This window comes from Sminthopsis crassicaudata, chromosome 5, assembly GCF_048593235.1.
Source record: "Sminthopsis crassicaudata isolate SCR6 chromosome 5, ASM4859323v1, whole genome shotgun sequence".
In the NCBI taxonomy this organism is placed as follows: domain Eukaryota; kingdom Metazoa; phylum Chordata; class Mammalia; order Dasyuromorphia; family Dasyuridae; genus Sminthopsis; species Sminthopsis crassicaudata.
Genome location: NC_133621.1, coordinates 288,946,440 through 288,970,305, shown reverse-complemented (window position 1 = coordinate 288,970,305; position 23,866 = coordinate 288,946,440). Strand labels below are relative to the sequence as shown.

Sequence of the window (23,866 nt, the reverse complement as noted above, 5' to 3'; positions counted from 1 at the left end):
TAATGTGAAATGGGGGCAGCTAAGTGGTGCAGTGGATAGAGCACAGCCCTGAATTCAGGAGGACCAGAGTTCAAATTTGGCCTCAGACACTTAACACTTCCTAGCTGTGTGACCCTGGGAAAGTCACTTAACCCCAGCCTCAGGAAAAAAAAAAAAAGAAAGAAAAAGAAAGAAAGAAAAAAAAAAGAATAATGTGAAATAACTTAGAAAAGATAGGGACCTCAGAGATCAATTAGACCTATCATTTTTATAGATAAGGAAAATGAGGACCTGAGATTTTAAGTGATTTGATCAGGGTCACTTAGGTCATTAGCATCAGATACAGATTTAAACTCAGGTCCTTTGATTCAAGAGCTGGGCTTTTTTCCTGGCGTTCCATATTGAAGCACCTACTAAAGTATAAGGCGCCAAGAGAATGGGACAATGGACAGATAAATTCTGATAGAAAAAATATGGAGAAAAGGACCTAACAGAATAGGATCCCAATGGCAAGCCCCATAAGCAAACTAAGCATTAAAATGTTGCAAAACAAAATACCACGAGGAGTCTGAAGGGAAGAATATTACTGCTAAGGTAGATCAGAAATTTCTTAAAGAAACTTTTGAGTTGGGCTTTAAAGGCCAGATAGGAAATCAAAAAAGTTAAGAAAAAGAAGAACATGATACATATATACAGGTCACAGGCTAATCAAAGACAAAGAAACATGAAAAGACCATTTGTGCCTTTTAAGAGGGCAGTCAATAAACATCTATTAAGTGCCTACTATGTCTGAGCTCTGGGATACAAAAAGAAGCAAAAGATAGTTCCTATACAAAAAGAAGCAAAAGATAGTTCCTGCCCTCGAAGAGCTTACAATTTAATGAGGGAAACAACAAGCAAACATATATAGAAACAAGCTATATAGGAGAAACAGGAAATAATTGACAAAGGAAGGCATTTAGAACAGTTAGAGAAGGCTTCCTGTAGAAGGTTTGCCTGTAATATGAGGGGGATATGAAATAAAATTGGAAAGGCAGAATAATACCAGTTAATAAAAGAAATCTGAACCTTAATTAGTAAGTAATAAGAAGCCACTGAAAATTTTTGAGCAGAGAAGTAGTATGTCCAGGCTGTTTTTATTAAAGACTACCAGCCAGGATGACTAAGAGAAAGAGGCAGGGAAGACCAATTGGAGAATTAGTAATAATTAGCACCTAATCTAGGGAGGTGGACTCGTGAGGAGTAGGCAGCTGGAAGTGATGCTGCAAAGGGGAGATCAGTTAGCTGATGGGATACAGGGATAGAGTGTGGTACAATAGATGGAGCACCAGACCCGGAGTCAGGAAGATCTGATTTCAAATCCAAACTCAGAGACTTACTAGCTGTATGACTCTGGACAAGTTTCACCCTATTTGCCTCAGTTTTCTCATCTGAAAATGATCTGGAGAAGGAAATGGCAAACCACTGCAGTATCTTCACTTGGAAAATCCCAAATGGGATTACAGAGAATTGGATATAACCAAACAACAATGGCAAAAAAATGACTACAAAGAGAAAAGTCGTTATACAAGACAGGAAATATCATGCATTTTAAAAATTCACCAAAATTCCTTAAGTTTTTACTGGTCAGCTTGCTGCTTCTGACATGTGACACTCACTCACCTGAAATTCTTGGATGAAGGTCAGGAAGTAGAAAATAAAGGCAAAAGCCACTGTCCACTCACAGATTGCACTCACTACATGATATATGTAATCCTGGTAGGAATGAGAAAGACAAAATTGCTTACTAGAGAGTAAGTTCTAAACCATTGCTGGAGAACCAGAGCTCATCAGAAAAGAGCTGTCATAGAGCACACTCAGGACACTTAGAGAAATGGCCAAAGGCAGCAAGGGTCCAAGAACCATGGACTCAGAGTCAGAAAAGGGGCAACAGAAGAGATCTGTCATTTTATTTGATCAGATTTATTAGAATCTAGACTCTAGATTAAAAGTTTTTAATCCAGAGTCTGTGAACTTTAAAATATATCAGTATAATTGGCCGATAACATCACCGCCCCAGAGCCTCAGTTTCTTTATCTGTAAAATGAGGAGGTTGGACTAAATGGTCTCTGAGATCTCTTCCATGTTTGATGATCCTATATGGCTGAAATCTCTCAAACAAGCAATGATTTTTAAAAACTGAATTTAAACAATGAACCCCCAGCTAGACCAACAGAAGTAACTGACATGAAAAATACTCCCGAGTCTCTAGCTGCCCATTGATTTTACCCATGGCAGCATAGAGATCCATGCCATTTGTGGTAAAACACTGCCCCCTGGTGTTCACCAGGTAGAAGTAGTTTTCATCAATAAAGATGAAGAACTTACACCCCACCTCCAAACTAAGCTGCTCTCCTTTTGGCTGAGTCTTAATTTTTCAATAGAAAGACTTCTTTGGCCTTCTTTCCTTCACCCAACATCTGTCCTCATCTGGACTGGCTTCCAGGTCCCTTACCACACCAATCAATACTGGGATGTGCTGCAGTATAATCCTTCCTAATGAGGCACCCAGAAGATCTGAGCAGTGGAATTCTCATTTCCTCATTCTGCACATGATAGCTTTCTTAATACAATTTGAAATTGCATTAGATGCTAACTTCTCATTTTCTTTGGCTGATTCATCATCTTTCCACACGCTAATCATGAGTATTTCCCAAAGCTCAGTCCTAAACCCTGTACTCTTGAAAATCATCATTTTTATAAGTACTCAGTACTTTATTTTTATGCCTAAAGGACTTAAATTAGTCTTATTACCTGGAGTCAGTAAATGTGGGCTCAAATCCTACTTGTGATGCTTATTACTCCTAGGACCTTAGTCAAGTTATTTAGCCTATGTGGACCTCAGTTTCCTTACCAGTAACATGAGCAATTTGGGACTAAACGGTGTCTTCTGAGATGTCTTCTCATTCCAAATCAAAGATCCTCTGAGATCCACTGTGTTCTCTCGTGTTTCTCTAATAAATGACCCAAAATCTTTGTGGATTTTATACCAATGTCTCCCTCACCTCCCGGCCAAAAGGTAGACCAGTCTCCACCCAACTCAGGGTCCCACACTTAGGAAAGTCTTACCTTTTCTTGTGGATTCCATTCCAATTTTGTTATGGAAATTAGTGAGGCACAAGCAATCACTGAAAAAATAAATGGTAAAGGAAACAATAATCTGATAGAAAATAGCTTCTTGGACACCAAAGTTGAGTGGTTTTCTAATAAAAATGTGAATTTTCAGATTAAATATATAATAAAAATAAGCAGCTAGAGTGAAGTAAGCAGAACCAGCTTATGTGATGATGTGATGATCAATTGTGAGGAATCTGGCTGTTCTCAGCAATGCAGTGATCCAACACAATTCCAATACTCTTGGGATGTTGAAAATGGCATCCACATCCAGAGAGAGAACTATGGAGACTTAATCAAGCCATAATATTTTCACTTTTTTGTTTGTTTGTTTTTGTTTTGTTTCTTGTGGTTTTTTCCCTTTTAGTCTGGTTTTTCTTGCATAACATGACAGATATGGAAATAGATCCCAAAATAATTGGAAATTAAATAATCTAATCCTAAAGAATGAGTGTGTGAAACAACAAATTATAGACTCAATCGATAATTACATCCAAAAGAATGATAACAATGAGACAACATACCAAAATTTACAGGATGCAGCCAAAGCAGTTCTTAGGGGAAATTTTAGATCTCTAAATGCTTACTTGCATGAAATAGAGAAAGAGAAGATCAATGATTTGGGCATGCAATTAAAAAAGCTAGAAAAAGAACAAATCAAAAACCCCCAATTAAATAACAAATTTGAAATTCTGAAAATAAAAGGGGAGATTAATAAAATTCAAAGAAAACTAAGGGTTGGTTTTATAAAAAAAAATACATAAATCTTTAATTAATTCAATTAGAAAAAGGAAAATCCTTTTATGGCATAGATATGGTGCTGATACCTAAACCAAGTAGGGTCAAAACAGATAAAGAAAATTATAGCCTAATTTCCTTAATGAAGATTGATGTAAAAATCTTAAATATTAGCAAAGAGATTACAGCAAATTATCACCAGGATAATGTACCATGACCAAGTAGGATTTATACCAGAAATGCAGGGCCGATTCAATATTAGGGAAATATCAGCATAATTGACTATTTCAATAACCAAACCAACGAAATTATCTCAACAGATACAGAAAAAGCATTAACACCCATTCTTATTGAAAATACTGGAGAGCACAGGAAGAAATGGAGTTTTCTTTAAAATAATCAGTAACTGTCATCTAGGGAAGGGAGTAGAGGGAGGGAAAGGAAAATTCAGAAAAGAAGTGAGTACAAGGGATAATTCTGTAAAAAATTTACCCATGCATATGTAATGTCAAAAAAACTATAATTATTTAAAAAAAAATTTTAAAAGAATCCCTCCCCCCAAAAATAAAATAAAATAAAATGATCAGTAGCATCTATTTAAAACATCAGCAAGTATCATATGTAATGGGGAGAAACTAAACTATTCACTCCAATAAAATCAGGGGTGAAACAAGGTCACTCCCATCACCATTACTATTCAATATTGTTTTAGAACTGTTAGCTTTAGCAATAAGAGAAAAAAAGAAATCAAGGGAATTATAACTGCTAATGAAGAACCAAAATTACTATTCTTTGCAGATGATATGATGGTATACTTAAAAAAATTCTAGAGAATCAACTAAAAACTACTAGAAAGAATTAATAACTTTAGCAAAATTGAAGGATACAAAATAAATCCACATAAACATCAGCATTTCTCTATGTTACCAACAAAGTCCAGTACCAAAAGAAACAAAGAGAAATTCCATTTAAAATAACTCTAGATAATATAAAATATTTGAGAGTCTACCAGCCAATTCAAAATCAGGACAGTATGAACACAATTACAAAACACTTTCCACACAAATAAAGTCAGATCTAAACAATTGGAAGAATATTAAGTGCTCATAGATAGGCCAAGTTATAATAAAAATGATAATTCTATCTAAATTAATCTACTATTCAATGCCACACCAATCAAACTATCAAGAAATTGCTTTATAGAGCTAGAAAAAATAATAACAAAATACATCTGGAAGAAAAAAAAGGTTAAGAATGAATGAAAAAAATGCAAATGAAAGTAGCCTAGATGTATCAAACCTAAAATTATATTAACAAAGCAGAGTGGCTAAGAAATAGAGTAAATGAACAGCAGAATAGTAGATTCACAAGACATATGCAAATTAAAACTCTCAGGTATTACTACACACTTCTTTGATAGGCTAAAATGATAGGAAATGATAATGCTAAATATTGGAGGGGATGTGGGAAAACTGGAACACTAAGACATTGTTGGTGGAGTTGTGAACTGATCCAACCATTCTGGAGAGCAAGAAGGAACTATGTTCAAAAGGCTATCAAACTGTGCATACCCCCTTGATCCAGCAATGTCTCTATAGAATCTGTATCCCAAAGAGATCATAAGAAAGGAAAAAGGACCCACATGTGCAAAAGTGTTTGTGGTAGCCCTTTTTGTGGCAAGAAACTGAAAACTGAGTGGATGCCCATCAGTTGGAGAATGGCTGAGTAAGTTATGGGATATGAATGTTATAGAATATTATTGTTCAATAACAATCAGCAGGATGATTTCAGAGAGGTCTGGAGAGATTTACATAAACTGATGCTGAGTAAAGTGAGTAGAACCAGAAAAACATTGTACACATCAACAAGATTATTCAACAATCAGTTCTAACGGATGTGGCTTTTTTCAACAGTGAGGTGACTCAGGTCAGTTCTAATGAGCTTGAGATGGAGAGAGCCATCTGCATCCAGAGAAAGAACTGTGGGGATTGAGTGTGGATCACAACATAGTATTTTCACCTTTTTTGTTGTTTGCTTGCTTTTTGGTTTTTTCTTATTTTTATCATTTTTGATCTGATTTTTCTGGTGCAGCAGATAATTGTGGAAATATGCACACATTTAACATATATTGGATTATTTGCTATCTAGGGAAGGGGTGGGGGAAAGGCAAGGATAAAAAATTTGGAACACAAGGTTTTGCAAGGATGAATGTTGAAAGCTATCTTTGCAAATATTTTTTTTTCTTTGCAAATATTTTGAAAATAAAAAACTATTATTTTTAAAAAATGAATGTTGAAAACTATCATTACATGTATTTGGAAAAAATAAAATACTATTGGGGAAGAAAACAAAAAGAAAACTGGGAAAAAAATAAGCAACTCAAATTAGTCTCCCAAGAGTTCTGGAAGATTCATAGGACAGCATTTGGGTTATACTGATTTTGTCTAGCTTTAATAAATGATAACTGACAACTGAAAACAAAAAATATACAGACTATCCCAGTAACTATCTTTTCTGATTATTTGCAGAAAACTTTTAATATGTAAAATTCTTTTATTTATCTAGCTCCTGAAAAATAGAAAATCTGCTGGATTTGACATGAGAAGCCCTAGGTTTCCTGAATCTACTACATCCTAGATAATAATGATATTAATTATCCTTTCACACCTTCAACTCTCTCCTGGCAAACAGATACCAAAAATGCTTCTAGGGAGTCATCAGTAACTTTATTTTTTCTTAAATTTTTTTTTCTTTTTTTAACCTTACTGTTTCTGGTATTATGTAAACAGTACCTATTTCTACAGTCCTATGCAGTATGAGACCCTTCCCACTCCTCAATGGAACCTTTGTAAAGTCCAGCACCTATCTCCCCAAATCAATAGTGTAGAAAAAGGACTAGACTTAAGAACCATGGATAATTCTATTAAAGGTTGAGATGGTCTTAAAATTTTTGTTGTTTATTGAAAAGTTTCTCATTGTTATTTTTAAATCTTTGCTTTCCTTAGTTTTTATTAATTTTCTCACTTAAAAATCTTCTTAAAGTAAATGAATTGTTTTTGTTTTAAAAGAAAGCTCAGTGGGGAAGGGAAAAAGGAAATGGTTTAAGGATGGCACATACTAAGACTGACAAGGTATTTTTTTTTTTAAGCATAAATCAAAATCCTAATTGTACAACTTTTAGAAAGTTTCTCTGCTTCTTTGTGGTTCAGATTCCTAATCAGTGGGATGGGGATCAGAATACCTTTATTTTAGACACATTAGAAGGAGAAAGGAGAGAACAGGTAAGCATTTAATTCTTTGGAAATAAAGCCATCCTGGTTAGGTTTAGACATGGCTACCATTTTCAACTAGAGGCATTCTCGGTGCAGAAGAGAAGGAATATGATGTCAAATAAGATCTGGATTCAAATATGCTATTTAATAACCTGGATCACCTTAAATGGGTCATTTAACCTCACGAGACAGTGGTTTAGTGATTAAATTGATGGACGTGGGTCAAGACTTTTATTTTGTGTAATAGTTTTTCAGTCCTGTCTGATTTGAGGTGTTCTTGGCAAAGATAGTGGAGTGGTTTGCCACTTCCTTCTCCAGCTCATTTTCTAGATAGGGAAACTGAGGCAAAGAGAGTAAAATTACTTGATCAGGGTCACTCAACTAGTGTCTGAGTCCAAATTTGAATTTAGAAATGAGTCTTCCTAATTCTAGGCCCAGAGCCTTATCCACAGTGCCTTAAAATAGCAGATCTCATTTATATTATGCTTGCAAATTGATCTACATACACTCTCTCATTAAGGATAGATTAAGTCTCCTGATAACCTTGTTGTTCAGTCCAGAAAAATGAGGATGAGAGAGTTTAAATATCCTCCTCCTCAGGGTCAAACAGCTTCAAACCCCAGCCATCCTGAATCTAAATGAAACAATTCTTTTTACTAGATCATGCTACATTTCATTTGAAAGTCTTATGTCTTTTAGCCCCAATAAATGTCTCTTACTCACATATTAATGTCCTAAATGTACATAGGTGCTATTGATATACCTACTTTACAGATAAAGATACTAAGACAAACATATTAAATTTGCTCAGAAATATACCTAGTTAAGTGTATAAAGCTAGATTCAAATGGGTTATTTTGGACCCTAGGCTCATTTCTCCGTCCACTATAACACCTACCAGGCTACAAAATATTAGCTGAATGATAATTGGGAAAATATGTACAGAAGAACTGCACATGTTTAACACATTAGATTACTTGTAATCTAGGGGAGAGGTGGGGAGAAGGGAGAAAATTTGTAATACAAGGCTTTGCAAAGATGAATGTTGAAAATTATCTATGCATATGTTTTGAAAATAAAAAGGCTTTAATAAAAAAGGTTAGCTGAATGAAATGGGGATGACTAATGTAGAGAAGACTGGGGGCAAAGAGTGGTACAATAATGGGAGTCTTTGAACTGGTCATGTGGAAGAGCAATTAGTCTTGATCTACTTAGTCTAGCAGAATTAGAATTCCAGGACTGATAGAATTCCAGACTGTGAGCTGGAAGGAACCTTAGTGGTCCCTTCCCCCCAACTTCCTCCCTATTTGTAGTTCAGTCATTTGAGTCCTGTCCAACTCTTTTTGACCCCATTTGAGGTCATTTGGCAGATACTGGATTGGTTTGCCATTTCCTTCTCCAGCTCATTTTACAAATGGAGAAACTGAGTCAAAGAGGATTTAATGATTCACCCAGCATCACATGGCTAATCTCTGAGTCTGGGTTATAGACTTCAGACCTAGAACTCTAAGCACTGGGCCACTTAGCTGCTTCACTTTACAGATGAGGATTTTCCTATCTGTAAATTATGCAACAATTAGTTATCCTACAGAGAGATAATGGGTTCTTCTTTACTTAAGGTCTTCAAGCAAAGCTTGGGTGCTAGCTTTCTGAGGATCTCAAAGCAGGGATTCTCAGTGAGATACACCAAATACACCAAATATTGCTATTGTGCTACAAAGATTAGAAGCTTTCCAAGGACCTTTCCTACTATGAATGACTGTGATCCATGATCTCTAAATGTTGTGTTCAAAACCAGCCAAAAATATTAAAAAGGAACATTCTGGGAAAAAATTATTATTAGCTTATTACTCCATGAACTCAATAGACAAGAGAACCGAGACAGTAAGGATGTGCTGATGTGTTGTGCCCTTAAGACAAGCTTGTCTTCTCTCAACCAAGATTAAGCAGAGTCAGAAAGTCCATTGTCAAGGTTCCACCCAAGAAAAAAAAAAGGAACCAAAACTCTTCTTCATTTTCGGTCTTTCCCATGCCTTTTGCAGAGACTCGGTCATGGGATGCCCAAGCACGTGACCCATTCTCTCCCTTGAATCTTACTCAATTGAACCACCTCTTCCAGTAATCAACCATCTCCTACCAATCCAGCTGCCATTTTTCTCCAAACTCTCCCTCAAGTTCCTCCTTTTGCTTGAGATTCAGCAGTTTTCTATACTACAGCTTTAAGAGATGTTTTGAAAGATGGCAATTTTTTTTTGATTCCTCACCTTCAGTTCTTAGAAAGTTCTACACAGCCAGATGCAGATGATTTCATAAAAATCCCCTTCATTGTTTTCATTTCCCCCACTGGTGGCCACAAAAGGCAAATATCTTGGCTATTTTAACAAATTACCTGCAAATAGTCATCATTAGCCATGCCATCTAGAACATGTCTGAGCTTATCTTAGAAACCAAAAATAATCAGGCTATGTTAATATTTGCATGAGAGACCATCTGGGATCAAATGGTATAGTTTTCTGAAAGGCAGTATAGTGGGAAGAGGGCTGGACTTGGAATAAGGAACACCTGGACCCAGAACCTGAGCAACCTTAGACCCAGAAACGCTCCATTTCCTCATATGCAAAAATAGAAGGCATGTGGGCTTCCTTACAGCTCTGCGTCAAAGAGCCTCACTTACTACTTTGCAGCAGAGGAAACTGAAGTCCACACTTGGCCAAGGTTTCCAAGATAGAGCAAGGATATGAAGCAAGGACACATCTAGCCTCTAAATCTGACACTTCTTATACCAAACCATGCTGCCCTCTAAAACTTCAAGTCACTTTAACTCACGTAAACTATTATAAACATTATAACTAATAATAAATGTACATTATAACTAATAATAAATATGCAATAATAAACATTATATACATTGTAACTAAAGTCCCAATGCTTGACAAAAATAACTGATAAAAGAGCTTTAGGGCTGAGAGTTTAATTGAGCTAATGTCTTAAGTACAATATCAATATTTGGTGACTCTCACCAAGGAGAACCACCAAATATTGATATTGTGCTACAAAGAAAAATGACCTATTCATAAAAATGATCCTTCATGAATGAGAGTAGAAAGCAAAGAATTCTTGGTTTCCCTGCCTTCTTCCTTTCACCAGCCCTAAATCTCCATTCCTTGACCAATTGCCTCCCCCCCAATGATTATTTAAATCTAACTGAGTTCTACAGAGATATCCTCAAATAAGGACTTGCTTTTTCCTGAAGCCTGGGCTACTTCTAAAGTGAAGTCCCAATTTTTAGGATTACAGATCTGAAGTTAGAAGGGACCAAAGAGATTTTCTTTTGGTTTTTTTTTTGTTGTTGTTGTTGTTGTTGACAATTGGGGTTAAGTGTTATTGTTATTGAGTCAATTAGGGTTAAGTGACTTGCCCAGGGTCACACAGCTAGGAAGACCAGATTTGAACTCAGGTCCTTCTGACTTCAGGGCTGGTGCTCTATCCACTGCGCCACCTAGCTGCCCCCAAAGAAATTTCTAGTCCTACCCTTTCATTTTAGAAATGAGTAAACTGAGGTCTAGGTAGTAAAACGAGGTCACATAACAAGGGTCAAGAGGGGGATCATAGATTAGGACCACGAAGGACCTTTAGTGGTCACCTAGATCCTGTCACTGTGCAGAAGAGAACAATGAGGTTGGAAGGGAAAGGATTTGCCCATGAGCATATCAAAGCTGGGACTGGGACTTGGGGCTTCTGATCCCAGAACCAGGGCTCTCTCTACATTCTAACACATCCACCCATTTTATAAAATTGGGACGGTTTGCAATGATGCATGACCCTGTTTTAACTACTAATTTTTTCCTCTGTGTCAAGACTGAGTTTTCGTGGAGACTGCCACAAGCAAAAGGATACTGGGAATTACAGCAGCACACGACAGGGCAGAGATGGCCATCCTTATGTGGCAGGTAGAAAGTCTGTTCCACTGTGGGCATGACTTGTAAGAGATGACAGACTGAAGTAGGATGTACATAACGCCACAGACAAAAGCCAACAGGGCACCTCCATCATGGACCACTGGAACAGTCAATTCCTGGTGAGAGAAAAGCACAGAGATCACAGCCAAGGAGACAATGAACAATTAACTACTTTGGGCAGATAGAGCTTTACATTCCAAGAGAAAAGAGACTGATGGATTAAAGGCATGGACAAAGCAATGATTCTCCATCAAAAGCCAGATTTTCCAGGTGCTTTACATCAGGCTCAGAGAGAGAAAGGGACTTAAAAAGTCCATCCATTGGAGGTGGAAATCTTCAACATAAAGAAGATCCAACTCACTTCCAGTTGATCAATGATGGACAGAGGTAGCTACACCCAGAGAAGAAACACTGGGAAGTGAATGTAAATTGTTAGCACTAATATCTGTCTGCCCAGGTTGCATGTACCTTCGGATTCTAATGTTTATTGTGCAACAAGAAAATGATATTCACACACATGTATTGTACCTAGACTATATTGTAACACATGTAAAATGTATGGGATTGCCTGTCATCGGGGGGAGGGAATAGAGGAAGGGGGGGATAATTTGGAAAAATGAATACAAGGGATAATATTATAAAAATATATATATAATAAAAAATTAAAAAAAAAAAAGTCCATCCATTTTACAAATGAGGAAAATGAGTCCCAGAGAGGTGAACTGAATTGCCTATCATAGATAGAAGTCATTTTCCCCACCTTGAGGTAATTCAGTTTAATTGACTTGCCCAGAATCACACAGCTGGGACATGTTGAGTGTCTAAGGCCAGATTTGAACTCAGGTCCTCCTGGTTTCAGGACTGGTGCTCTATCCACTGAGCCACTTAGCTACCCCCCATAGATAGGAGTCTTAAAGAATTTGTAGACAGACATTCTTCCCATTTAACAATCTAGGAAACTGAGGCCCAGAGAAAATACATATGGGTGTATACACACACATACATGCATACATATAGTATGTGTATAATATTTATGTAGATAAGTATATACATGTGTTCATGTACACATATGATAGTTTGTGTATATGCATGTACATATAAACATATAGATACATAGGACATGGTTAATTCACAAACTTTGTTTTGTTTGACTAAGAATATTTTTTAAAGGACTTTGTATTTTTTTTCAATGACATGGAAAGAAATTAAGGAGATATTGGATTTTTATTATCTGAAAAAAGATTAAATAAGAAAAATTATTTGTTATAAGAGATGTTTCTCTGAAAGGCGGAGGAGTTATAGGGAGAAATTTATTAAGTCAATAAAATGTTTTATTGTTAAAAAGAAAGACTGGCCAGACAAATACCTGAAAGAAATCAAAAGCAGAAGGATTATTTTCCACTATAAAAAATAATGGATGTGGATTTTTAAAAAAACATGGGCCAAAGTAAAACATGAGCAGAAGTATATGAACTAAGGTTAAAAAAAAAAAAAAAAAAAAAAAAAAGCAGCAATATCTCTAACTGGATCCCCCAAGCCTAGAACTGTGCTAGAAATCAGCTAATCTATCTGCTAATCTACCTCTGGTCAGCCACTGCTTTGAGATCTGCATGGAGAGACTGACATCTCAGGGCTGATTACAATCACAATCCCCAATTCTGTGTTTTCCTGAGGATGGAAATCTGGTCAGTGATGGCCCAGGTTTGCTAAATTCCCCAGAAGTTGAGTCCAGAACACTCCAGAGCCTGGCTAGACTTCTGAACCTCTCTGGAGAGCTTTAGCTTCAACTCTGGGATTGCTTTTCTGAAGTGAGGAAGCCTGAGAGGAATCTAAGAGACTTTTCAAGAGTTTGGAAATGTGGCAGCCTGTGGGTTTCCTTTCTGCAAATGCATGGCCCCTTTCTTCCTCCTTCCAGATCATGGGGAAAGAAGCTGAACTTCAGGTTTTGTAAGGGTAAATGTTGAAAACTATCTTTACAAGTATTTTGAAAATAAAAAGCTATTATCAAAAAAAAAAAAAATTTAAAGCACTTACAACTATGACTTCAATTTATCCTCACAACAATCTTAAGAGGTGGGTGCTATTGTTATCCCTCCTTTATAGATAGGAAAATGGAGACAGACAGGTTAAGTTAATTGCCCAAATGTTATTTTGCCTCAGTTTCCTCATCTCTCAAATAAGCTAGAGAAGGAAATGACAAACCACTCCAGTAACTTTGCCAAGAAAACCACAAATGGAGTCAAGAAGTCATACATGACAGAAATGATTCAATAGCAAATTGCTTCTATTTACATTTACTTTTCTCCATTTTTCATTCTGGTTAGTTAAGTGAGGAGATAATTTTGGGGTGATCAGTGAAATTAACATGTCAACTTTTCTATAGATCTTCATGAAAACAATTTAGCAAGATTAAGTCTTTAACTAGCAGGTGAAGAAAGCCACGGAATGATCCAGACTTCAATTAAGTTAGACTGGAAGTAAACAAGAATTACATGTTATCTTCAGACAGCAAGCCTTAGAGGCATTTATTAAGTTCTTACTGTATGCCAGGAACTATGGTAAGGCACTCAGCATTATCTTGCCTCATATTTATAAGTTCCCTTGGCGACATTTGACACAGATTATAGTTTATGGGTAGATGTCTGGATTGTGATTTATAAATGGCGGGCTCACCTAATTAATAGATTTGCATCCTAGATAGTTCCAGCATTGTCACTAATTGACCGCGACCTTGGAAAATCACTTATCACTTGAAAAATGAGTTGGTTACAATACCTGCTATAATGTAAATGAACAGAACAAAGATAGATGCTAATCGCAATGACTGGTCTTCATTTTAATATCACTGAGCTAGTTAGGAAGGTCTGGATTCAAGCCCCACACCTACCACATTCTGGCTGAGTGACTTTGGACAAGTCATTGAAAATATCACCAGAAATAAATAATATAAAAACAAAAGGCATCAACAAAGATTTTTAGGGAGTAGGGCAATAAGATTAAGTGATTTTCTGCAGGTTCCTACAGCTACTAAGTGTCTGAGACTGAATTTGAATTCAGGTCCTCCCAACTGCAGCACCCGTGCTCTATTTATTCACTGTACCATTCTGCTGCCCCCAAATAAAGATTATTTATTTATTTAGAATTAATTAAAGAGTATTTCAAATGAATTGCTCTTTAAAGTCACCATCTAACTATACTTTGGGGGAAAATCTAACATCAGAAATGCAAGATATATATTTATTTTTAAAGGACATTATCAAACTGTGAAAATATGAATAGAAGAATTGCACATGCTTAATATATATTGAATTGCTTGCTGTCTAGGGGAGGGGGGAGGGAGAAGGGAAGGAAAATTTGGAAGACAAGTTTTACAAGGGTCAATGTTGAAAAATTGTCCATGCATATATTTTGAAAATAAAAAGGTTTAAGTAATTTTTTAAAAAGATAATAAAAATAAAAACAAAAAATAACATCAAAAAGCAAAACTTGGTTATTTCCAGAAACCCACACAGCAAATATGTTCAAAGTGGAAAAGAGCAAGGCTTTGTGAAGCCTGAGGACTTGGGTTCAGATTCTACCTCTGTGATCCTTACTACTAGGGTAAATCAATTAACCGGAACTTCTGTTTCCTCATCTGTAAAGTGAGAGGGTCACTCTAATTGACTTCACAGGTCCCTTCCAGCCCGAATTACTTTGGCTTTCTGTTCATTTCTTTGGAAAATGGAACTATAATTGGCATAATCAAATTTTACCCACTTATCTTTCCAGGCTTTGTTTTACTTTGGAGCCTGCCTTCTTTTGTCCACCAAATGTCTTTCACCAAGAAACACATTCAATTAAATAGAGATGTTATATTATAATAGTATATAAATAGATTATTGTTCTAGGTTATCCCTACCTGAAAATTGGCTACAATGCCCATTCCAATACAGCCCACCAATCCAAGGACTAATGCCACCAGGTTAATAATTGGACTACTGAAATAAGAAGTCTGATTTTGCTTCTCCACAATTTTATATCTTGTGTACATAGTGGCTGCACCTGAAAAGAAAAAACATTTTTATTGTAAGATTTTTTTTAAATAAAAGATACTTGAGTAATCCCATGACTTAAAACATTTTAACCTTGAAAATCAATTTTTAAAATACAGAGAAATATCTAAGGCTAGATGGAAAATGCAAATCTTCAGATTTCAGTACACAATGGGTTTAAAATGATCAAAAAAATTATATTTAGAAAGTGGTTTTTCCCTCCTTATTATCCAAGCAGACATTCCTACTTGACTATTTATCTTGGTAACACAGTAAGACCCCAATTCAAAATCTTTCAATAAGTGTTATTCATACCACTGTGTTTATTCAGAATAAAATAATGTATCTAGCTCCTAAGGTCTAAGGCCAGCTAAATACATTCTTGCCTGGGGAATGAAGGACAGACCTGTGCCAAAGACCTATGGTATATTCAACTAGTCAGTGTTGATAAGTGTCACACTAGTGTAAAGACAAGATCTTAGAGTAATGGACTAAACATTTGTAAAGTATTCTCAATAGATGATGATCAATCAATGCTGAAGCTACTGACCTCCAAAAGCATAGGACAAATGTACCCTCCTAGATAGATGACAATAAGACTGCCTTATAAAGCATCCACTATGTGTCAGGCCTATGTTAAATGCTGAAAATATAAAAAGGAGCAAAAGATAGTCCGTGCCCTCAAAAAACTCAAATCAAATAGGAGAGAAAGTGAGCAAGGAAGTTAAATAAAAGCAAGCTATATGTGATTTTTATCTGGGACTTAAGCCAGAGGATAGAAATAAGGAGGGAGAGTATTCCAAACTGGGCCTGAGAAATGCCCAGAGCCAGGAAATGTGTGTGGGACTCCCAGACAAGCCTGTGTCACTGGACTAAAGTGTCCATTGTGGGGGAGTAGAGTGTAAAAAGGAAAAGAGAGGACTAAATTATGAACAGCTTTGAACAACAAAGCAAGCATCTTGTACGAGATCCTGGAGGTAATCTGGGAGCCACTGGAGTTTTTTTGAATAGGGAAATATGATTAGTGCTTTAGGAAAATTATTTTGATGAAATCCAGGTTAGCCAGCTAGGTGGTTGTTTACAAAGAAAGTCTGAAATATTGATAGGATTATAATACTCTTCAAAGCAAGCAGAGAAAGGCATGGATGGGATCATCTCAGCCTTAAGTGTTCAAGAAAACTTTCTATTACAGTCTCACTCCAGGTGAAGGGTCTTTAGAAATTCCAACTTGCAGAATTCAATCTAAAAGCCTAGATATTCCATCAGGCCCAGAGGTTACATTTCCCCAATAAAATATCTGTCCACCGTGTCATCTTTGCTAAATCCCTTTTAGGATTAGCCCACAGCCAATGGTGTAATCCCCTTCCCTTGATAAATCCTTTGGGGGTTACTTTGCTAAACTCTACTATGGATTTAGCCAATCAATAGTGAGCACACGCACCTCAAGACATTTCCTTCAAAGGTGTCTTCCTTCTAATTAACTCTTGAGTTCCACTAAGGAACTTGTCTTTCCCATTGTTAATTGTTTTAAAACCTCTTTCCTTGCTAATTCCAGTGAGCTATTTACAAAATAAACTAGCAAACCTTTAAATCCTGGGATGAAGGCCTGGCTTGATTGCTTCACGTAGACTGAACTGTAATTTTATATAATATTCTTTTACAATCTACTGCCTTTGTGACTTTCCTTCACCTTACCACTCCTGGTGCTTACTTTACCTTTAGTTTAGTGGCTGAATGGAGCATGGATTGCAGTAGAGACTTGAGGCAGGCAGACTCTTCTCCCAAGCAGACTGTTACAATAGTCCAAATTTATTGTTCATCCTTCATGTTTCAAAAAGGACCAAAGATGTGGGAGGATGAGGAAGGATTTAAGAATTTAAGAATTTCACAGGCAGAGATGTGAAAAATCAACAGCCTCATTCATTCCCCAGTTTAGTGGTAAGATAAAAGTCAATGACTAGAGAAGGGTAGGGATGCAGAGGATGCATGGGCCTGGATTTCCTCAATTAAGTTCTTTCCCAGGTCTCAGTTTGTCTGAGATAACCCATTCAGTGGCTAAGGACTAAGTAACAATAGATGGCTTAATTTATCTTGAAAAAAATATCAGTCCAGGAATGGGAAGATCCCCAAAGCAATTCAACTGCTATTTACACTCATTCTAAACCAACAAAACCTAAATAATAAGAGCTTGAGTCAAGGGATGTTATAGACCATTCAATAACCAGACCAGAGTGAGTAGGATTTAAAAGAATAATCAGATAACTCCATGTGAAATATACATGGATTGGTTATTTTGTCCCTCAATGGCCATTTAATAGCCAACCTCATCATTTTATGGACCAGAAGATCTCAAAACTAGGAGAGACCTTGGGGGCCATAGGTCCAACTTTCTCATTTATCAGTTAAACAAACAAAAAAGGAGGTCCCTTTATGGTGCAGTAACCTGCTCAAGGTCATACAAGGTAGCCAAATGGCAGAAGGAGAATTTGAATTTAGATCCTCTGACTTCAAAATTGGCCCTCTTAAGCTCAGCTGTGCCATCATGATGTCTCCACAAATTTCTTTACATATCCTTTAAAAACAGATCTAATTCAAGGCAATTCCAATAGACTTGTGATGGAAACTAAAGGATCATGGACCTAGAGATGAGGGAATCTCAGACAGTGAGTGACTTAGTAGTGACACAGGCAGCGAGTTTCAGAAATGGGATTTGAAACCGGGTTCTTGATTTCTATCAGGTTTATTTTCTACTGTAATACACTGCCTCTAGGAACCTAATATTTATAAAATCTTCTTTACAAAAGGCTGCTGTATATACAAATGCCTCAATGCTCCAACCTTAGAGGGGTTGAGCAAGGGAAAGACAACAATTCCCTTCTTCAAGAAAGACAAACGGGAAAGAAGAAATGAGCCACAAAACAGGCAATTGAAATGAATTGTCAACACACAGTTAATGTGGTTAATGAAGGAACATGTGAACAGGAAGACTGCTCTCTCAGCTACTTGGGATGCAGGCTTGGAGAATGAAAAAATGCCAAGTTTTCCCATCCAGTAACCATTGTTTTCTTGTTTATCCAGCAGAGGGCAGGATTGTGACCAACAACCAAGAATTAGAAGTTTTGAAATTCATGGGATCAAAGGAACTCAGAAGCTGGGAGAGATTTGTCCAAGTAAACAACTCTTGGACTCCCTTTATATTATCAACAGCAATAATAATAATAATAATTACTATTATTATTATTATAAATTGTATTATATAGTGTTTTGAGACTCACAAAGCACTTTAATAATATCATCTCACTTTATTGGCCCAATAATCCTGGGAAGTAGAAATTATTATCATCCCTATTCTATTGATAAAGAAACTGAGGGAAGGGAAATTGCTGAGAGTTAAACAATTAGTAAGGACCTGAGTAAGGATTCCAAACCCAGATCTTCCTGCCTCCAAGTTCAATGCCTTATTTAACAGGACTATTCATATTTCATAAAAGAGATTTGTCTATCTTTTTTTCTGATTTGGGGGGAATTTGGAGGGGAAAACGTCTAGTGATCATGGAGGAAGAAGAGAAGAGAAGAGAAGAGAAGAGAAGAGAAGAGAAGAGAAGAGAAGAGAAGAGAAGAGAAGAGAAGAGAAGAGAAGAGAAGAGAAGAGAGAAGGAAAGGAAGGAAGGAAAAGAGGGAGAGAGAAAGGGAGGGAAGGAGGGAGGGAGGAAGGAAGGAAAGAAGGAAGGAAGGAAGAGAGAGGGGAGGAGGGAAGGAAGAAAGAAGGGAGAGAAGGAGGGAGAGAGGAAGGAGAGAGGGTATCTTTGAAACAATCAAACAATCAACTATACCAGAAGCAACCAGAAAACACTGAAATGGAAATACAGATGAGCAGCAGTGTTGAAAATAACATGTTGAACTGATTATATACCTTTGAAAAAAGGAAAGCTGCACATAATAAGACATTCAGGAATACATATACAGGCATCTGTTTTCTGTTTTGATGTGAACACTAAAATGTACTCCTTTTTCTTTTTCTGTTTACAAACAAATCAGAGGATCTCCTGGCTCTCCTTTTAGAGATGAAGCCACTGAATCCCAGAGAGATTCTAAACTTCAATATGATCACCTGGTAGTAAACATGAGACAAATTTTCCTCTCCCCATAGGAAAGCAGGCAGAATCCAGACCAGGACTTCTGATGCTACATCAGGGATCCTTCCACTGTGCTACCCAAGCTCCCCCCATATGTTGGTGGCAAAATCCTTAAGTATCATAGTCTAGACTTCCAGATATGTGATAAATATTTCCAGACATCATCAGGTGAGAGAGAGCCTGCCAGCACAAGTCTCGCTTCCTCTGGGGCTTTCTGTGTTACTTTGGCCAAAAAAAAAAAAAAAAAGACATCCTGTGGAGACCAACCTTCTGGGTGCTGACATCCTCCAAAAGGAGCAGAGTTGTTCCTCAATAGCACGTACACAATCAACTGTATCTGACACCTTTCCAACTGGAGAGAACTTGCCAAGACTTGTGTTTATTTGAGAACCCAGGACCTTTTCTACACTGCCAGAAGTTTCCTTTGCTGGAAAAGGAACTAGCAGTACAACAGAAAGACCCCTAACTGTGGATGCCAGAGGACCTGGATTAAAATCCTGTTAATATTTGTTATGATATTGGTCAAGTCACTTAACTTCCTGAGAGTCTCAGTTTCCTCATCTGTACTTTTTAAAAAAGAAAAGGTGGGGAGGGTCTCTGAGGTCCTTGGACATAACACTTTCCTGCTTCAAATTTCCTCCTCTGCAAAATTAGAAACTGAGATCAGTTGGCTTTCCTTCTAGCTCTAGACAGCCTCCAAAGTCACTTCCAAATCTAGACAATTCTAAGTTCTGATTCTGATGGAACATGTGATGAACTAAATATAATAGTCCAGTTGTCTGGAATCCTGGAGAATTAAAAAAAAGTAAGTTAATCAATCAGCATTTATTAAGCACTGACCATATGCTAGGCACAGTGCTAAGTGTGAAAGAAAGGCAAGTCTGATGACAGTCTAATAGAGGAGGACAAGATTTGTGTATAAGAAAAATTCAGGAGAGTTGTACTTGCACAAAGAAGTCGCTATGAAGGAGAAAGACTGGGAAAGATTTCTGAAAGCAGGGGAGATTTTAACCGGGATGAGAAGGAAGCAAGGGAAGCCAGAAGGCAAAGACAAGGAAGGGAGAATGTCCCAAGCATTGATGAAAACCCAGTGCCTTCTGAAACAGAATCCACCAGCTCCCACTACTTCTCTCTATGTTAAACAGAAATCAAGAAAAAAAAATTAAGCCTAATTTTCCAAAGACATATAGGGGTGTTACTTTTTAAGGAGCAAATTATAAACCTCTGCAAACCTTAAATCACTAGCTAACTGTGAGCTAGTCTTTGTAAAGGAACCCAGTGGCAAATACTTCTGGAAAGTCAGAAATGTTTCTTATTAATTATTTACCAGTCTTTTTATAAAAGCATTTCCTTATTTTTAAAGTATAGCAAAACTATTTGCAAATGCAGATTTTTTTCACTGAAGTATTTTCTAAAAATTTGTCCAGGCTTCCATAATCAGTAAACGATAGGTCACTTAATTTTTTATTATTTTTTTAAATTCCAACTAGTCATACCAGCAAGGTGGGTGTGTGCTTATTCGATTGTGTATTTGTCAAGGTTTATGTTTTACTTTTTTCTTCCCTGTGAGAGCAGGGTGAGGAAGTTAAAGAAAGAAGTGATTTGTTTGTTAATTGATAAAAATAAAATCAATTGGTTCTACATACCAAGAAATGCGGAAAAGTTGATCATGAATCCAAAGATACCACTCTCAGGAGGTGTTGTTCCTGTGTCACTACAAAAAGAAAAGAATTATCACAGATTTTTTTTTTTTTTTTTTTTTTTTTTTTTACTCAAAATTCCCAAGAAGAAGGACCTGGGTTCTTTTACAGAAAGTTGTTTAGTTTATTCAGAGACTTGATTGATTGGCCTGCTCTGTTTCTTCAAGGGTCACAGACATTCAGGGAGTCTAACGTTTGGCTGTGTTTCATTTAAACACATTTCATTTTTGTTTCATACACAGATTCACTTTTTGTTTTCCCCAAATGGGTTTGAAAAGAATCAATATATACAAACCTCAAGCTCCAGGACATAATATTATCATTGTTATATTTTCTGTAATAGTGACTGACATTGTCAACCATAACACTAACCATAATAACACTTTTATCCTGTTGTTCTCAAGACTATCAGTCTAATTAAAAGCATTTTTTAGTACCTGGGGCTAGGTGGTATAATAGATAAAAGTGTCAGGCTCAGAGGCTGGATTCCTCCAGCCTTCCTCTTTCTGAACTCAAATCCAGGCTCAGATAATTATTATTTGTGTGACGCTAAGGTATGTCACTTCATACTATTTGCCTCAGTTTCCTCATCTGTAAAATGAGTTAGAGAAAAAAATGACAAACTACTCCAATGTTGCTGCCAATAAAATCCCAAATGGTATCGTGAAAAGTTGAATTTGGGGCAGCTAGGTGGCGCAGTGGATAGAGCATCAGCCCTGAATTCAGGGCCCGTGTTCAAATCTGGTCTCAGACACTTAACACTTCCTAGCTGTGTGACCCTGGGCAAGTCACTTAACCCCAGCCTCAAAAAAAAAAAGAAAAAAGAAAAATTGAATTCAATTGAAATGACTGAACAGCTTACTGTCCCCAAGTTTGGCTCTCTAATCTCTGCACCAAAGGTAAAGGAGAATCAACCAAAAAATTCCATTGAAGACATTAAGAGTGAAGGTCTAAAAAATTATTAGGCTATTTTATGCACTGACATGAATTAAATCAGGGCAGTTAGATGGCACAATGGACAGAGCAACAGCTCTGAAGTCAGGAGAACCTGAGTTTATGCAGCCTCACTTAACATTTACTAGTAGTATTGATCCTGGGGCAAGTCAGTTAACCCCAATTGTCTCACCAAAAAAAAAAAAAAAAAAATGAATTAAATCTAGGCAGTTACATGGCACATTTAACTGTTGTGATGTTCAGTATTGAGTTTTCAATAAACCATTTACTGAATAAAAGTTCAGTCTGTTCTCTTCTTGAAAATATATTGCTGCTACGAAACAAATAACAGCGGGGGGCCACCCCTTCTGAGTGAAACCCTTGGACCAACTGGGAGTGTTTCTACATTTAGAAACAGTTTGGAAATACTTAAGTAATGAAAACCTGGCAATTTCTAAAAAGTCACACTCAAAAACCTTTCAAGATTTCACCTAATGCTTTCTCTTAGGCAAGGATCCAGAATGGGAGAATAAAGTCCTTTGAATCCTTTGAACTTTTCATATTTTAAGTGCAAACCAAATAATTTAAAATTCTTTCTCACAGCACATACCTCAACTCTGAGCTAGCCTTCTTAATGCCATCTGCATCCAGAGAGAGAACTATGGAGACAATGTGGACTAAACTATAGTATTTTTACCTTTTTGGTGGTGGTTGGTTGCTAATTTTTTTTCCTTCTCATGGTTTTTCCCTTTCTGATCTGGTTTTTCTTGCACAACATGACAAATATGGAAATATGCTTAAAAAATTATATATATCTAACCTATATCAGATTGCTTGCTGTTTCAAAGAGAGGGGAAGCATGGGAGGAAGGGAGAAAATTTTGGAACAGTCTTACAAATTATTTTTACATATATTTGGAAAAATAAAACACTATTAAAAAATAAATGACCAAAGGAGGAATTTTATGGTTTATATTCCTAGCTTTCTTTTCTAAATAGGATCCCTTTTTAGAATATGAAAAAAACACAATGTGGCTAACTTAATGACACAAGTGCCCATATTTCATAGATATTCAACAAGGTGATGGCTGAGTACTCTACGGCTGAATGTCTAGACATCTTTCAAGGACTTATTAAAGGACCACTTCTTCTATGAAGCCTTCCTTAATATTGCCAGGGCCCAGGGTCACACTGCTAATATTTGGTAGGACTTGAACCCAAGACATTCTGGTATCAAAAAGTTGTTATTGTCAAATTCAGCCATTACATCATACCATTCTTTGTGGTCCTGTGGCCCATAGCACATCAATACTATCTCTGAAGTTTTCTTTCTTTAAAAATATTTTACTTTTTCCCCAGTTACATGTAAAAGATATATATATATATATATATATATATATATATATATATATATATATATATATATATATATATATATATATATATATATATATGTATATTTTAACATTTTGAGTTCCAAAATTTATCCCTCTCCTCCCCCATCTCTGAGAGGGTAAACAATTTATACATGCAATCATGTAAAAACATTTCCTTGTCAGTCATTTTGTGGAAGACAACGAGAGAGACAGAGACAGAGAAAGAGACAGAGAGCAAGGAGGGAGAAAGGGAGTAAAGATGGAATGAAAGAAGGAATAAAGGAAAGGATGAAGGAAGAGAGGGTAGGGGGAAAAAGAAAATGAAAAATAACATGCTTTACTCTGTATTCAAACATTATTGGTTCTCTCTCTGGAAGTATCATGAGTCTTTTGAGACTGTCTTAGGTCATTATGTTGCTGATAAAAGTTAAGTCATTTATAGCTGATGATGGTCAACTATCACTGTGTACAATGTTGTCCTGGTTCTGCCTACTTCACTTTTGTGAAAATGGAATGATTGGTACTTTTACTAATCACCTTGATTTGTCCAGACTGACCTGGGAATCAGATAAAACTGAGCATTCCCTTGC

The 23,866-nt window shown here is 36.6% G+C and overlaps 1 protein-coding gene across 1 annotated transcript in view; it reads right to left on the bottom strand.

Moving 5' to 3' along the window:
- Window positions 1-23,866, bottom strand: part of DRAM1 (DNA damage regulated autophagy modulator 1) — a 44,522-nt gene that overhangs the window by 3,661 nt on the left and 16,995 nt on the right. Inside the window, exons 2-6 of the mRNA XM_074271397.1 lie at window positions 20,915-20,982; window positions 15,000-15,142; window positions 11,040-11,217; window positions 3,088-3,146; window positions 1,642-1,734 (exon numbers count right to left, since the gene is read on the bottom strand). Of these exons, the coding sequence (XP_074127498.1) occupies window positions 1,642-1,734; window positions 3,088-3,146; window positions 11,040-11,217; window positions 15,000-15,142; window positions 20,915-20,982 (541 nt within the window). The remainder of the gene's footprint in view (window positions 1-1,641; window positions 1,735-3,087; window positions 3,147-11,039; window positions 11,218-14,999; window positions 15,143-20,914; window positions 20,983-23,866) is intronic.